At 45.5% G+C, this 16,832-nt stretch overlaps 1 protein-coding gene across 1 annotated transcript in view; it reads right to left on the bottom strand.

Annotated features, from left to right (window-relative positions):
* The window catches only part of FBXO31 (F-box protein 31), a 57,271-nt gene that overhangs the window by 22,728 nt on the left and 17,711 nt on the right, over positions 1 to 16,832 (bottom strand). Inside the window, exon 6 of the mRNA XM_085879550.1 lies at positions 1,806 to 1,915. Coding sequence (XP_085735676.1) covers positions 1,806 to 1,915 — 110 coding nt within the window. The remainder of the gene's footprint in view (positions 1 to 1,805; positions 1,916 to 16,832) is intronic.

Here is a 16,832-nt window from a genome sequence, read left to right as displayed (position 1 = left end):
TCACCGAATGGGCCCTGGACAGCACGAAGTTCGGTATTGACTGGTGGTGTGGTTGATGGTTGTGGAAGGAGAAAGGCGAAGGTGGTGGGGGTTTGCTGTGGTGGTTTGGTGGTTGGCGGGCGTCGTTTGGGAATGGCGGTGAAGCGATGTTTGCGGGATGGAGTTGTGGAGGTAAAGAGGCAAAGGTGGTGGTGTTTGAGTTGTTGGCGGCTTCATGGTCCAAAATAACGATAGAGAAAGAAAAATGGCTAACTCAAAGCGTCGCAGCCCGGATGAATCACACATATTCCCCCTAAACAACAGGTGTGGACTAACTACACATGAACTTATCAATATATCTAACCTGAGGACCTTTCTGGTGTATTGCAAATTTCCACAGACATAACAATATATATATATATATATATATATATATATATATATATATATATATATATATATATATATATATATATATATATATATATATATATATATATATATATATATATGAGAAATAAAATATGGGTGGGGGAAATAATCAGTCGGTACATTCACCTGCACTTCTCCTGCATACAAATTTATAATCAATTTCAGAATTCCACCGTTATGGAAAATTGAAGTTTCCTTTTAAATGACACTGCAATGAAATTTTGTTATACAAAGGAATTCATCAAATGTTATGGTAAGACGAGAAGAACATTCTTTGACTTGCCAGATATGCCTCCGCCCACATTATTACATTATTACACATACTTGTACCAAGTTTGATTTAAATCCCTGAACCCAAATTCAAAACATTAAATAATTCTGGCTGGCAGACCATGCGTCCGGTCAGGATGAAATTTAGAACACAGTATATTCCCCATGACTACTGGATCATAATTGTGAAGTTTCACAATGATTGATGAAATTGTTCAAGAGAAGAAATTTTTAAAAGATTTTCGTTCAATCCAATGACAGCAAGACCATGTAACCTATTCATTATTCATGACCACCCGAGTATCCCCAAGGCTTGGGGAACATGTGGGTGAAGTTTCCCCTCGATCTGTTAAGCTGTTCTGGAGAAGTGATTTTTAAAGGTTTATTCTTCAAAAAAATCAAAGCTGCCAAACGTTGTGACCTATGACATCATAGATGGAGAACTTTTTGTTCCTCATGGATAGGCGATCATACCTGTACAGTTTCGCCTTGATCTGGTCAGTCGTTTCAGAGAAGATTTTTGAAGGCTTTCATGTTAAAAATAAATATGGCTGACAAACTGCATGACCGATGATGTCATCAATTCCCATCCAAACAATTTAGCCCGAGATGACCCTCAAAAATTTTCATACCTTTTTTTGCAATTGAAGCACATTTGCAGTTTTCATGCAATTTTATGCAAAAATATGCAATTTTTTGCATAAAGCATTTGACGTATACAATTATGACATCGTCAAAAAAAAAAAATCACACTTCTTTCCCATGGGGAGTGCTTCACATGTGCCAAGTTTCAATTGCTTTTTTTCATAGAGCAGCTTCAGAGATGGAGGTCCAAAGTTTTTCCTATTTTCCAACATGGCTGCCACACCATGTGACATGACATCATAATTATCATTAAAACATTCTACACGAGTAGTTGCACCTATGGTTTAAATTTCATGTCAATTGGAGAAGTGGTTGCATTGAAAACAGAAAATTATCATGGACGTACGTACGTATGGATGGACGGACAACCTGAAAACATAATGCCTCCAGTGACTTCGTCAGTGGAGGCAAAAAAACTTAACACAAATAGAAATTCCAATTCCATTGTTCTAATAGTATGAAATAACAAAATAACTCACTCATATTGACTGGTATAAATAAACTTCATGAGAATGAGCTCCTGGGTGTGTTCCGCGAATATTTCATCGATCGTCTTCTCCCATTCTTCTTCCAGCCATGTGCGAAACTCCTGGTAACACACATTGTCTCTTTATATTTCCACAGACAAACTTGGTGAGCACTTGGATGGCTATCTATGAATGGCATTCAAACAGTTGTAGAAACAGGGTATTCGCTTGCACACAAGAGCAATGTTGTTTTTTTTTGCCTTTTATAAGCTATAATGTATGCTTACTATGCAGGATTCGTTCATGTTACATTCTTTAATCCATCAGTTTCATTAATCTGACGGCCATTTCAGAGTATAATCCAGGCTGACAGGATAGCCTAAAGGTATGCACACTCACCTCTAAGCTGTGTAGCCCAGGTTTGAATCCTGACCTAGCTATATATACTGTCAGTCTGATTCATCAATGTGTGCAGTCCCTCCAGTGGACATTAAACGGGTAAATCACCCATTGTTTGGCCTGGGCCTGGTCTTGAGTGACTACTTTTTTATAGGAGGTATTCAGGTTCATGAAAGAGCTGTGAAACAGGTGGAAATGGATCAACAGATAAAATGGAGCAAAGGTGAAAACCTGTGGGACAACAAAAATGATACGCCAGAACACAAGGAGAGAAATTGAAAAAGAGTAAAACAAGGTCTCAGCAAGTGTAGTAAAGCTGAAGAGTACAAATGTGTTTACACAATTATGTTTCGAGATTTGAAGTCCCACCTGTCTGGCCACTGATTCGCTAACAATGTGGAACTGACCGAGGTATAGTAATACCCCGGTTTACGTCACCCCTTTTTTGTCGTTTCGCAAATACATCACGTTATTAATACCACTTCTCCGATATTCGTCGTCTCACCTCACATTTACTTCATTTTAAAAGCCAAGCCTTATTCTTGAGCGTTTTCATAATCCAATCTATAGATATGCTATAGATATGATTTTCCTCCAATCTATAGATATGCTGACGTTTATTGAAGGAGAAGGAAGAAGATGTACTGCCAACTTTGAGACCGCTTCCGAAAGAGTTTTTTATCGATTTAAATATGTCTGGTCAGCTTCTTAATTTATTTATACATACTTGTACTTGAATATAACTGTCATCTATCTATAATTCCAGCAATCTGTGTGTGTGTGTGTGTGACCGCTGTTTCTTGACAACCACTGGTCCGATCTAATTGAAACTTGCCAGGTATATTGCTGGGGACCTGAGTATGTGCCTTTTCAAGGTTTGATATTAATCGGACAAGTGGTTCCCAAGTTATGGCCATTTATTTACCAAACCAATGACAGGACACGTTGCTGAGTCGGCGTGGCAGATGGGGAAAGGGTGCCATTTAGTTACCAATGACAGGACACGTTGCTGCCTAGGCGTAGCCGATGGGGAAAGAGCGCATTCCCCATTACGGGTTACAACGTACGGACTTCCGGATAGTGATGACTTACTGTATTCTAATAATTTCTCGATTTCTTATGCGCATTTATAGATAAACACAATGTCCCAATCCAGTCGTCATTTACGAGAGCGAAGGAACGGGCCTATGTAGTTGTTTGAAAATTTGTTTTTTTTTGCACGTACGGGCACGCAAGAGCAAAGGAACGGCCTGTGTGTTTGTTGTTTCTGGCACGCGGTTTGAAAGTTTTTTTTTTTTTTGCACGTACGGCCATGCACGTACGGGCACGTACTAGTTAGTCAAAAAAGGGTATTATCAGCAGTAATAAAAAGCAAAATAACAGGTGAAGTGGAGACATTAGGAACACATGCACCCCTCCCCCCCACCACACACAACCCTCCCTCCCCTCTTATTCCATTAATCCTTATGCAAAAAATTGCTTTTATTCACGCCGTTTCGATATTCATCGCACTTTTCAGGAATGCATCCCTGACATAATCCGGGGTCTTCTAGTACAACCGAGACATGACTTTGGAACAATGTAAAAAAAAATACATTTTCTTGGCGTAGACAGTTGTGGGACAAATGGAGCAAATGCTTAAAAAATTTGGGACTTCATAATGGAATAATTTTTTAGTTAGCATATCTGGGATGATTTTATATTGTTTTTAGAACATTTTGAAGGCCACGTATACAACCATAAAGTGCATTGTGTGTAAAATCAAATCACACAATGAATAAGTGATTTGATTTTATACAATGTAAATTGTTTGAACTCATTCTTTTTAGAATATTGTTGCGGACCTGGGGTCGGGGCTAGAAGACCATAGGGGAGGGGGGGGGGAGAAGCTACCTCGGGTTCCCACAGGACTCTCCAAAATCGCAGGCTGTCGCACAAGGATAACTCCGTGACGCGGCGAGTCACTAATCGACCATGAACACCAATAACTCAACCACGTGAATTAGGGTCCTTTGTCTAATGGAAACTGGTTACCTAAAATGGTCACGTGATCTAATTACAGGGGGACACGCCCTCGGTATGCCTTGTTCAAACTGGATCAACATACCGGATCAGATGCAGCCGAGTGTAACTGCCAAGGACGTACCGGCTAGGAAACAGATTGTTGGGGGATAATGGCATAAGCCCCGGCTTGGCTAGTATACGAACCATGCTGGATCAATGAAGAAAAAGACGAAAATGAGCTGGGAACATTTCCATACAAACATTTATTTACAATCAAGCGAGGAAAGGTATGTGGCACAGTGAATGGTGTTTATTATTATGTACAGCAGGGATAGCAAGGAATTTGTGGGGTGTGACAAAAGGCAAGCAATTTACAAAAGCACACACAGAGCAGACTTATCCTGTTATATCTTCTACAATCTTAATTTATGCTACGACAGGCGTCATTACACACACACACACACACACACGCACACGCACACGCACACGCACACGCACACACACACCTGATGACGATTAGTTAGCCAGAAGGAAGGAGAGCAGATGAGAACTAACAGCCTCTCAATACCTGGCGCGGTCGGCTGACCTCGCAACCCAGTACGCTTCACTTGAGCGATCCCACCTTAAGAGTCGGCACGTTATCTCCTGCTTAATCACTTTGCCGGGGCTCGTGGAAACGTGTGCTCCGCATTGGTCCAGAAGAGCGTTTGTCGCACACCAACCCTGAGTGTAGATGCAGCGACGCGCAGACAACGAGGTGCAGTGAAGAGAGGGTGGAGCAGAGAGGCGGAGACGAGTGTAAGGCAGGCAGGTGAGGAAGTGGACAGAGAGAGAGTGAGTGAACAGATTCACTATTCGCCTCTTATAAGCCCCGGGTGAAGGGTGGGGTGACGACCCGAAGCGATGCGCTATCATCTGAACTATGCTCTCCGATTGGATCCCGGCCCCGCCCTGCCAGACTCAGGGTGCCGGAAGCGGTCCGGGGCCATTGCCTTAGAGGCATGCAGTTTTACAGAACCGTAACAACATAGAGGGAAATCTTATTTTGGACATCTCAGACACATGGAGATGCATTTTGTACGAGTATGGAAATATGGACGATAATTATTTTTTATGACAAACACTGAAACTACTACCCTATCCAGGCCACTTGCTTGTTTGTTTGTTTGGATTTTAATTTGAGCTCTCTTTAATACCTCCTACATTATCAACACGGTTTTATCTTGGGATGGACATAATTTCTCAGGTGACTTCCAATTGCATGAACATCGCCTTGAAGAAAGAAGCAATTCCTCTCCAGAAACTCTTCAGCCCTCAAAAGCATTTATAAGTTGTATAAAGGAGCAAGGCTTTCTAATGTGGGCTGGGGCTTAAGCATCCAACCTTTCAGCGCTTGAAGCTGTAAAGCCTAAAATCCTGAACATCACCAGCTCCTCCTAACTAAAGGAGGCAGAGGTACTTGCCTTGTTTTGATCAAATTAGCCTGCCAGTTGATAATTTGGGGCAGGACCACAAGGGAGAAGGCATGGGGAAAGGCTGAAATTGATTATACATATGTACACAAATATAAATAAAGTGATGCTTAATTAAAAACTAGCAAATAAAACCCATTGCTTCACTGATGGGAATATTAAGGGAGGGGGAAAGGGAAGGGAAGGGGGAGGAAGCGAGGAAGGAGGGGAGCAAGGTGGGAGGGGAGCGAGGAGGGAGGGTGAGTGAGGAGGGGTTGGGGAGTTGGGAAAGGAGCACTAACAACTCACTCAGAATGAAGGAGCACAAACAAGTCGCTCAGAATCACAGAGCACGAACCACTCGCTCAGAATCACAGAGCACGAGCAACTCGCTCAGAATGACGGAGCACGAGCAACTCGCTCAGAATGACGGAGCACGAGCAACTCGCTCAGAATGACGGAGCACGAGCAACTCGCTCAGAATGACGGAGCACGAGCAACTCGCTCAGAATGACGGAGCACGAGCAACTCGCTCAGAATGACGGAGCACGAGCAACTCGCTCAGAATGACGGAGCACGAGCAACTCGCTCAGAATGACGGAGCACGAGCAACTCGCTCAGAATGACGGAGCACGAGCAACTCGCTCAGAATGACGGAGCACGAGCAACTCGCTCAGAATGACGGAGCACGAGCAACTCGCTCAGAATGACGGAGCACGAGCAACTCGCTCAGAATGACGGAGCACGAGCAACTCGCTCAGAATGACGGAGCACGAGCAACTCGCTCAGAATGACGGAGCACGAGCAACTCGCTCAGAATGACGGAGCACGAGCAACTCGCTCAGAATGACGGAGCACGAACCAGTCGCTCAGAATGACGGAGCACGAGCAACTCTCTCAGAATGACGGAGCACGAACCACTCGCTCAGAATGACGGAGCACGGGCAACTCGCTCAGAATGACGGAGCACGGGCAACTCGCTCTGAATGACGGAGCACGAGCAACTCGCTCTGAATGACAGAGCACGAGCAACTCACTCAGAATGACGGAGCACGAGCCACTCGCTCAGAATGACGGAGCACGAGCAACTCGCTCACAATGACTGAGCAGGAACAACTAGCTCAAAATTACGGAGCATGAACGACTCGCTTAGGATGACGGGGCACAAACAACTTGCTCAAAATTATATGGCATGGCAAAAGCATCCACAGTGAGTGAACAATTCGCTCAGAATGACATAGTGCGGTTGTTGTTGTAGCGAAAACGCGTTGTCAGAACACATTCTACCTTGTAGCTACTGCCGACTGTACATCCCGAACAGGACACGAACTGTACCGCCATTGACTGTAGGGTGCTCGGCAAGTGGCTTAAGCACTCGAGCCAGCACTCCAATTAAAAGGTTGATAAGGACGGCTGGCTTGGCGAGCGACAACTATGTCCAAATGTCCAAACTTTGTCCGAATTCGACAAATTAACATTTTCTAGAAGTCTAAACTGCTGCCAAGTTCAATTTCGGAGAATAAATTGTGTAATTTGGCTTAGTTTAAGAGATTCTCATGGTTATGGCACATGCGGAAATGAAATAAAGCCACGGACGCTGGCACCTCTGAACATTTATAAACATTGTAATATACCCAGAAATTCACAGCTATGATGAACAGGCATTCAATAATATGAGTGAGAAAAGTGAAAAGAAAAAAAAGAAACGTTAAGAAATCGTTACAGCCTCTTCCAAGTTCAACCATGGTTGAGCAGGCCAAAAAACATGGCGGCTAAGGACCCCAACGAGGTAACTCAGGATACACCTTAAGACCCCAGAGAGCAAGGTAGCCGAGGATGAGCCTGAGAAAGGATAGAGTTAAATAAGGCCGTTAATTATCTTCAAAAGACGTGTTTTAATTAACCCAAACACCAAATTGTCACTCAGTTACTTCCTTGGAGTTTCCTTAATATGCATGCAAAGTTTCAGGATCCTAGGTTTAATGGTTTTGGAGTTATGCAGGAGACACATACAACTTGCTCATAATTATAAAGTCAGATAAGATCTGTGGCTTGCTACAGTAACCATTCAAACCTGTACTAATCTGTTTGATGGTCGGGTTGGCGGTGACTAAACCGTCTCCTCCACAAAGTTTTCTGCGAGGAGGGCATATGGATATGGACAACCAGCAGGATTAAAAACAAAATCTGCATAAGGGCGGAGAAGCTCCTTGAGAACCAACGGCCATTCATTTCTAGTACCCAACTGTGTCTGCGGACATCCTCCTGCAGTTGGGTTACTTTTTTTTTTAGGAGGTTGGTGGCAGGATTTGCACTCTGGCCACCGTAAAACCCTTCACTCCTCAAAATACACAAAAACGCAAAGAAAACTGAAAACACTTTCCATGGGAGTACCTCCAGTGCAACTCACCGGATGACGGGATTGGGGCAAAGCCTTCGGGACCCCTAATCTTTGATGATAGGAGGAAAAACACAGGGTCACCTTCCTGGGTTGGATTGCGGGAGTGTGTGTCAGGGTGGTGCTGAGATGTCATCCACCAGACGGTGGTCTCCTTCTCCTTGGGTTAACCTGAGGCAGTCCCTGGGTTAATCTGGGTGGGTGCCTGGAATGTTCTATCCCGAGGAGAGGATGATCACCTGTCTCTGTTATTATCTGAGCTCAAGCATTTGGACATCGGTATTGCAGCACTCTCTGAGGTTCGAGTACTGGAGAGTGGCAAGATCATGGCGGGTGGTTACACCTACGATTGGTCTGGTCGCTCTGATGGTTACCATACCCAAAGAGTTGCTGTACCTGTGTCCAATACAGGTCAAATGTGACAAATGAGGTCAATGAGCGTATTATGAGACAAAGGATTCATCACTGCTCGGGTGTCATTTCCCTGGTCTTTGTATATGCTCTGACTGAGGCGAGTGATCTCACCATGAATGACACATTCTTTGCCATGCTCGAGCCTCTGGTTGATCAGTGGCCCAGGCAAGATACTCTTCTCGTCTTGGGGGATTTCAATGCATCGACTGGAACTGATAGGGATGGTTATGAGACATGTGTTGGTCCCCATGTGTCTGGAACTGTGAATCAGAATAGCACTAAGTTCCTTGACTTTGCAAGAAGTCATGGACTTAGGATGGCTGGGTCATGGTTTCAGCACCCACAAGCTCTTCACGGAATTTGGTATTCCAATGCTGGTGGTGTGGCAAAGGAGAATGACCATGTGCTCGTTCATGGTCACTAGAGGAAGATCCAGAACTGCAGGGTCCACAGGAGTGCTCAGTTCCTCCATACTGACCACAGGCTTGTTGAAGCAACTCTGAAGTTGCAGCTTCAATCCGGGAGAATGGAATCATCCCAGCCTTTGCTGGATGTTTGCAAGCTCAAGGATGAGAGGGTAGCTGAGGGGTTTGCGAACAGGCTGAGTGGGGAGTTGGGGGGGGGGTGGGGTCGGGGTGCTTTGGAGAATCCTGAAGAATTGTGGAGTGCATTCAAGATCATCGTCATTGATGTTGCTGGTGGATGTCTTGGAACTCACTGTAGGGCGAAGAAGAATTTTGTCTCTCAAGGGACACTGGTTATCATTGACCAAAGTCGCAGGGCCAGGCTTAATGGCAGAGCTGAGCTGTTGAGGGAGTTGAGACGTAAAACTGTACGTGCGTTGAGGGTGGACAAGGAGGCCGATGTGCGAGGAATATATATGAGGGGGTAGACCTGTGGTCAAGTGATTCTCATCCTGCTTACAAGGGGAAATTTGAGTATTGCGTTGTTCTAAGCCATCCCTCAGTGTACTGCAGTTAGAGCGGAGGATGGTGGGCTCTTGACAGAGGAGACCGAAGTGAAGGCCCGCTGGGCAGGTTACTTTGAGCGGCTGTACCAGGCTTGTCCACCAGCTGTTGAGCTGGATGTCAGGGGTGTTACTATTCCAATAGGTGACCCTCCAATCAACTGTGATCCACCTTCGTTTCTGGAAACACAGGCTGCGATGAACTGATTGAAATGGGGTAAAGCTCCTGGGATCTGTGGCATCCATGCTGAACTTCTGAAGGCTGGTGGAAATGCTGTACTGATGTCATTGCATGCAATTCTTTTCTCTACCTGGAACACAGGCATCACACCAACTGACTGGAAGAGGGGCCTTGTTGTCTCTCTCTGCAAAGGGAAGGGTATTCGTCAGGACAGCAACAACAACCAAGGGGTGACGCTACTCTCAATGACAGGCAAGGTCTTTGCTCGGATAATTCTTGTTAGGATTCACCACCATCTGCTTGAGCACCAGCACCCAGAGCAGTTAGGCTATACACCAAAGAGGTCAACGATTGGCCGTGTCCTTGCTCTTTCGGTCCACACCGAATGCAGATAAGAGTTTCCGCAGGGGCTGCTTGCAGTTTATGTTGATCTCTGCAAAGTGTTCGATTCAGTGAATCGGGATGCCCTCTGGAAGATTCTTGGTCTTCGTGGCGTGCCACCAAAACTGATCAATCTGATGTCGGAAGTATACTCTGGTGCTGAGAGTGCTGTGAGATGTGGTGGTACCATCTCTGACTTATTTCTAGTTGTTATTGGAGTTCGTCAGGGGTGTGTATTGGCCCCCACATTTTCAGCACTTGTATGTACTGGATTCTGGGGAGGATGTTGGAGAGCTCAAGCTGCACTGCATCGTTTGGGAATGTCAAGACCTCTGACCTTGATTTCGCAAATGATGCAGTCAGCTTTGCGGAGACTGTATATCCTTTTGGGGGCTATTGGGGTGCTGAATGAGGAGTTAGAGCCGCTGGTATTATGGGTTTCCTGGGTCAAAACTAAGATCCAGGCTTCCCATGACATCTTAGATGCTGCTATCTTGTCTGTACTAGTTTGTGGTGAGGATGTTGTGGTCACAGAGAGATTCACTTACCTTGGCAGTGATATTCATGACTCTGCTGGCTGTGAGCCAGAGGTCAATAGATGTCTGGGTCGGGCCTGTGGAGTCATGGATTCACTGGATCATGGGGTGTGGCACTGTCGGTACCTGTGCAGAAGGACGAAAGTCCAAGTCTTCAGGTCCTTGGTGCTTCCAGTTTTGCTCTATGGATGTGAGACTTGGATTCTGACCAGGGATCTGAGACAGACACTTAATTCCTTTGGTACCAGGTCTCTTTGGAAAATCCTTGGCCGGACTTTGTGTCTAATGAGCGGTTGCTGAGAGAGCCTCAAATGAGATTTGTTCCCTGCATAGTCTGTGAGCGTCAGATGTGGCTGTATGGACATGTGGCTCGTTTTCCTGACACTGATCCTGCTCATCAGATTCTCTTAGCGAGGGAGTCTCGTGAGTGGAGGAGGCCAATGGGCCAACCACATGCATCGTGGTTGCGGCAGGTTGATCAGCATCTCAAGTAGATGTGGGATGGCCAGAAGGAGGCTCCTGGAGTACCGGCAGAAAGTGAACAACTCCTCAGAAAAAGGCACATGACAGCATGCCTGGAGCTTGCAAAAAGGCATGTGAAAGACTCTGAGAACATGAGCCAAAATATTCTGCGGGCTGATGAGCCGAAAATTGAACTATTTGGCCTGAATGCAAAGCACTACGTCTGGCAGAAACCGAGCACAGCTCATCACACATCTAACAACATCTCTACCGTGAAGCATAGTGGTGGCAGCATGCTATGGGGATACATTTCCATGACAGGGACTGGTAGACTTGCAAGAAAAAAGAGGGAACAATGAGTGGAGCCAGGGGAGAGCAGCTGGACCTACGTGCAGGGCAGGGCAGAGCAGAGCAGCTGGATCTCCGTGCAGGGCAAATCAGCTGGATCTACGTGCAGAGCAGCACAGCTAAACCTCAGTACAGCTCAGACAGTTTTAACCTTGGTGGAAGAGTGGATGTTCACGCAGGACAAGAGACATTTCACGCAGCCTTTCTTTGCATGTGGACAACCAAGTGTCTCAATCTACCAAGCGACTCGATCTACCAAGCGCTTTGACTCTCGACACGTTTTTATTTGCCTGAACTTTTGATTTGTCTCGCTCTTGTCCATTAAGCTCTCCTTATGAGTCATTTGGCCAAGCCTGCACTTACATCTACCTGTTCAGACCACAAGAGCCACCAAGGGGAAGGTTGCACGCTGCCTTTGTCTGCACACAGTACGAGCCTGGAAGCATCTGTGTAAGGTGAGGAGGAGCCGCACCACCCATGCTCTGCTCTGCACTCTATCCACTCTTTTCTTCCTCTCAACATTTCTCCAGAATGGTTGATGGCCACATGCTGTGTCTAGCATAATTAAAAACATATAAGTGGGCTCTGTAAGTGTTAATAAATATACCATCAGAGATGGGGAATCCCCCGCCATTAAATGAAAAAGGTCATACATATTCCAGGTAATGAGGGAGGTGAATTGGAAACAAGACACCATTTGGTCATAATCACGAAAAAGTTCCCCAGGGGTGAGGAACGCAGTAACCAAAAATAATTGAAATCAGATAAGCGGTTTTCCATTTATTACAAAAAACATTTTTTTCAAGATGGTCGGCCATCTTGGATCCGGCCACGCCCGAAATCAATAGGGTTCTTCCTTTTCAGGTGGTACATGTGTGACCCAAATTTCAAATCGATATGGCGAACAGTTTATGAGTTATCACACTCACAGCTATAAATGTTGACGCCCGGACGGACGGACGGACGGACAGCCGGACGACCTGGGTGACAACAATATCCCCCTTCCGCCATGCGGCGGGGGATAAAAATCATTACTTTTCTCTTTTCAGTGTGATTTCTGTCCATCCATGCTTACGGCATGCTCATGACTGCTATCGTAAATACTTGCCATTGCTGAATGAATAAAACTTATGATGGTTGAATAAATGCATATTTTAAAGTACTAAATGTTTCTGGCCTGCTTGCTTTTGTCCTTTCTGCCATTGGTCCAGCATTGTGTGCAAAGTTTAGTGAGACAGGAAGTTTTGTCTCACTCATTAGCTCCGTGATTAGTCAACAGCCATCTGCAGTTCACTCAAGCATACATGATAAATGGAGGGATGGCTGTTGAGGGTGTGACCCCGTAATTATGGTTGCCGTGCCAATGGTAAGGTAACGTGCAACCAAGAAGTGAAAACCCTGTCAGGCTCGGCGGTTCTAATCGGTGGCCGCAGTTGCTTAGCAACCCGTCAGACTGCAGAGTTACCTGTGGCAGACGGCCTCAGGACCAGACCTCAGGCAAAGGTCCGAGAAGCTCCCTGTGACAACAACAGACCCCGTGTCCGTAACAATATATATATATATATATATACACATGTATTTGCTGTTCTGAAAAACGCATGCCTCTAAGGCAATGGCACCCAACATACAGTGATCCCCAGATACTTCTTTCATTAGTATATGCACAGATAGACCTTTCCCTCATGGCTAATGGGTTGACAGGACGAAGTGCGTTGTGTGAGTCTTATAGCTAGGACGAATTAGATCTCCATTTTCCATTCAATCGCCATCTTCATTCCAACTCTTTCCTCTTATTCATGAAATAAACCAAGATGGCAGACACCAGTACATCTACAGTGGAAGAGAGGCTGGTTGCAGTGGTATGGTACCACGACAGGAGAAACACAAACATGACGATGAGACAGGTGCATGAATTCTGTGCCTAAGGGGATAGGAGAATCATACATTAAATCCCAACACTGTACAGGACGCGCGCGCGCGCGTGCCCTATTCAACCCAAATCTGCATCGACTACTTATAATCTATCTTCTTTTCAACCCTGATTTATATCCAATCCTTTCCTTAAATCCATGACACAGATCCAGGCCGGCACTGCGCTCAGGCGCCCGCCTGTGAAGATCACCGATACGTGCTAACCCATGCACGATAACAGACATGCACGCAACCCCATGATAATTACCATCACACTGTACGGGATGCGCATGGTGCACAACTTTATTCGGGTCTGCGCGCTGATTTACAATGGCGTCTTACCATCGATCTTCACTCGCCCATAAATATCTCCTGCAGAGCAGAGGTCATCCCGCACTTCCACCTCGATACAGGCACCACCAAGCAGAGGCATGCTGTATGGCCCAGATCGTCGGGCCGCATGGCATACGGAAGGGACAAGCGCATTGATCAGCGCCAAATGCAGAGTGCCGGGGGTTCCCGAACGGACATGCGGGGCTGACGCGAACCTTGGCCAGTCGCCAGAACACGGCCCAGGGGTTCGGTGCAGGGTGATTCATATTGCGGGGTTTGGAGCAGATGATTCCGCAGCTCGGCTGTATCTCGCTGGATGTGCAAATGAGGCCGCTTCCAGCTGTAGGGGGCCGGGCCATGCGAGGCCAGGGTCCGACAGGAGCGCATGATTCGGGTGACGACGCATTGCTTCGGGACTTTATAAGGTCCTTATAAGGCCAGGGCTTCAGATGCAAAGACCAATAGGCAAACCCAAGTGCCTTTTCACATCTCTGCAACCATGGAAGGCCCTCCCATTAAATAGCATTTCTTGAGAATTTAGCAACAAAATGTTGCATTATCCTTACTATAATTCATGGACCGGCATTTATGTGTGTATTAGTTTGCCATACTACTCTTGACATTTCTGAGCTGACATCATCATCACATCACCTACACCACGGACCTTATAAAAGGCGGATCACGAAGCCGTACAAAAAGCTGGGATCTCCACATTCGCCTGATGCTCCGCCTGCCTCACGTGCTGACTCCGCCTTCCACCGCCCACCTCCGCCTGCTGATTCTCGTATGCTGGCCCTGCCTCCCACCACCTTCCTCTCATCTGTCAGCTCCGCCTATTCTCTGGACCGGTGCACACGCTGTGCCCGGCACAGTATTAAAGCAGGAGACGACGCGCCAACTCTAAAGGTGGGATCACTCAGCGAAGCGTCCCCAAAAGTGTACTGGGTAGCACAGCTGGCCGATCGTGCAAGGTATTGTGAGACCGTTAGTCATTCTGCGCAAGTTGCTGACTCTGGATCCAGCAAAAGAGCCCCCGATCATCATGCTTCCTCCTCCATGTTTGAGAGTTGGTGTCACATCCTTTCGCCTCCTCGACAGTGTACAAAAACCCTGCGTGATGAACCGAAGATTTCAAATTTTGATTCATCGGTCCATAAGACCTTCTTCCAGTTTTCAGTAGTCCACTGGTGGTGCTTCATGGCCCAGGCAAGCCTCTTTTTCTTCTTTTGCCATCTTAGCAATGGCTTTCTTACTGCCACTCGACCTGTCAAACCTGCAGCTCAGTCTTCTCTTCACAGTTGAAACTGAGACTTCCTTACTTCGACCAGTGTCAAGCTGTACTTGAAGCTGCTGTCCTGTGAGCTGCCTATCACGCAAGCTGTTGACGCTCAGAAACTTGTCTTCTGATTGTGTTATGGCTTTGAGTCTGCCAGACCTCTTCCTGTCAGAGTTTCCTCCAGTTTCCAAGGGCCTTTTGATGGTGTCAGAAACTGTACTCACTGACACCTTGGCCTCTTTGCAATTTCTCTGAAGGAAAGACCCACACTTCTAAAGGTTATAATGGTCTGTCTGTCTTCCTTTGTTAATTGTCTTTTTCTCACCATTATGATAGCAATATACTACTTCCTGCAGTGCAATATTGTCCAAATAATGCTTCAGACGGTGTAGCAACACAGTCTGTTCCAACACTGCTTTTATACAGAGAGAGGGTTTGTAACCAATCAACAAAAGTTGGGACACCTGTAGGAATTGTTTGCATCAACTTTCAAGGCTTAATTTACTTCCATTGCTGCAGAACAGCTGGAGTTGCTAACCCATTACTTGTTCCCTGAAAAGGGAACAACTCTGAGATTTACATTATTTTTCAGTTTTTGGTAACCTAAACATTTTTTTTTAACTTCTGGCAGTTTAACGCTTGGCTTTGTACCATTTCAGGTTATTCACTGGACTTGAACTGCTTAAATTTCAGTAAAAACTGGAAAAATGGGGGTGTTCTAAAACTTTTGACCGGTGGTGTATATATCATATGTACTACAAATGCAGATGCGATGAGGACGTGCGACACACACAATTTTAAAGCACGCGTGGCACAAAACAGGTTGTGTTTGGGTGTTGCTTTATCACATTGCTAATCGTTTTTTTTCCATTGGAGTGAAGTTCAGAAGAATCCAAGACTCTTGGAGTAACTTCTACATAATTCTCGAGCAGACCAAAAGCAATGATAAACATCAGTGTACCTTTTAGTAAATGCTGCATAACAGGATTTGAATAGTGATTCCTTCCATTAGGGACCAGGGCTTCAGATGCAAAGACTAATAGGCAAACCCAAGTGCCTTTTCACATCCCTGCAACCATGGAAGGCCCTCCCATTAAATAGCATTTCTTGAGAATTTAGCAACAAAATGTTGCATTATCCTTACTATAATTAATGGACCGGCGTTTGTGTGTGTATTAGTTTGCCACACCACTCCGATATTTCTGAGCTGATTACATAAAGACTTGCTGCATAGGATCAGCATGAACCCAATTAATGTACAAGGGTGTTTTTATCTTTGCTGGTGGTCTTGGGGGAGAGGGTGGCCACAAATTCTCTACGTGAATGTGTATCCTGTAACGCCACCTACAGGTGATGGAGGGTATTACAACTCTCCACCATTTATAGTACAATATTCCTGTCCCCACGTTTTCCAGAACAGTGAGGCGTTTTGAATTATAAGCAGTAGGTATGTTTTTGCTTCATGCACAGAACCCAGGTTTTTTTTCCTCTACAGAGCTGTCGGTTGCTTATACACCGCCAAAATAAAGGTATGCATCAGAAGAATGTGCTGCATGCTTGGACCAAGATTGCCCGTAGGGCAAGTACTCTGCTGGTCTTTTTCAATTCAAATACAGTCAGACACCGACATTCGTGAGGGATACATTATTGAAAAATGCCGTGAATGTCGAATATGCAAATGTCAGGGCATTGTTTCAACAGGAAAAGGAGGATAGGTTCCTGGTGGTTCAAGATTCATAAGGAAAAATAAAAAAAATTCCATCAAAAAACAAATACGTCCACGTAAAACTGTGAATACATGAAGCACAGCGCTACAAATGTAGGTCAGAAAAACCACAAATACGCCCGCAAAAAAAAACAGGAGTACGTGAAGCACAGAGCCACAAATGTAGAAGCAGATTAGAAAAACCACGAATATGCCCAAGAAAACCTGCGAATATGTGAAAAAAATCTGCAAATACATGAAGCACAGCGCAAC

This window comes from Eptatretus burgeri, chromosome 4, assembly GCF_056783735.1.
Source record: "Eptatretus burgeri isolate ZD-2024b chromosome 4, Ebu_testis_v1, whole genome shotgun sequence".
NCBI classification, from domain to species: domain Eukaryota; kingdom Metazoa; phylum Chordata; class Myxini; order Myxiniformes; family Myxinidae; genus Eptatretus; species Eptatretus burgeri.
This window is presented reverse-complemented; position numbering and strand designations above follow the sequence as displayed.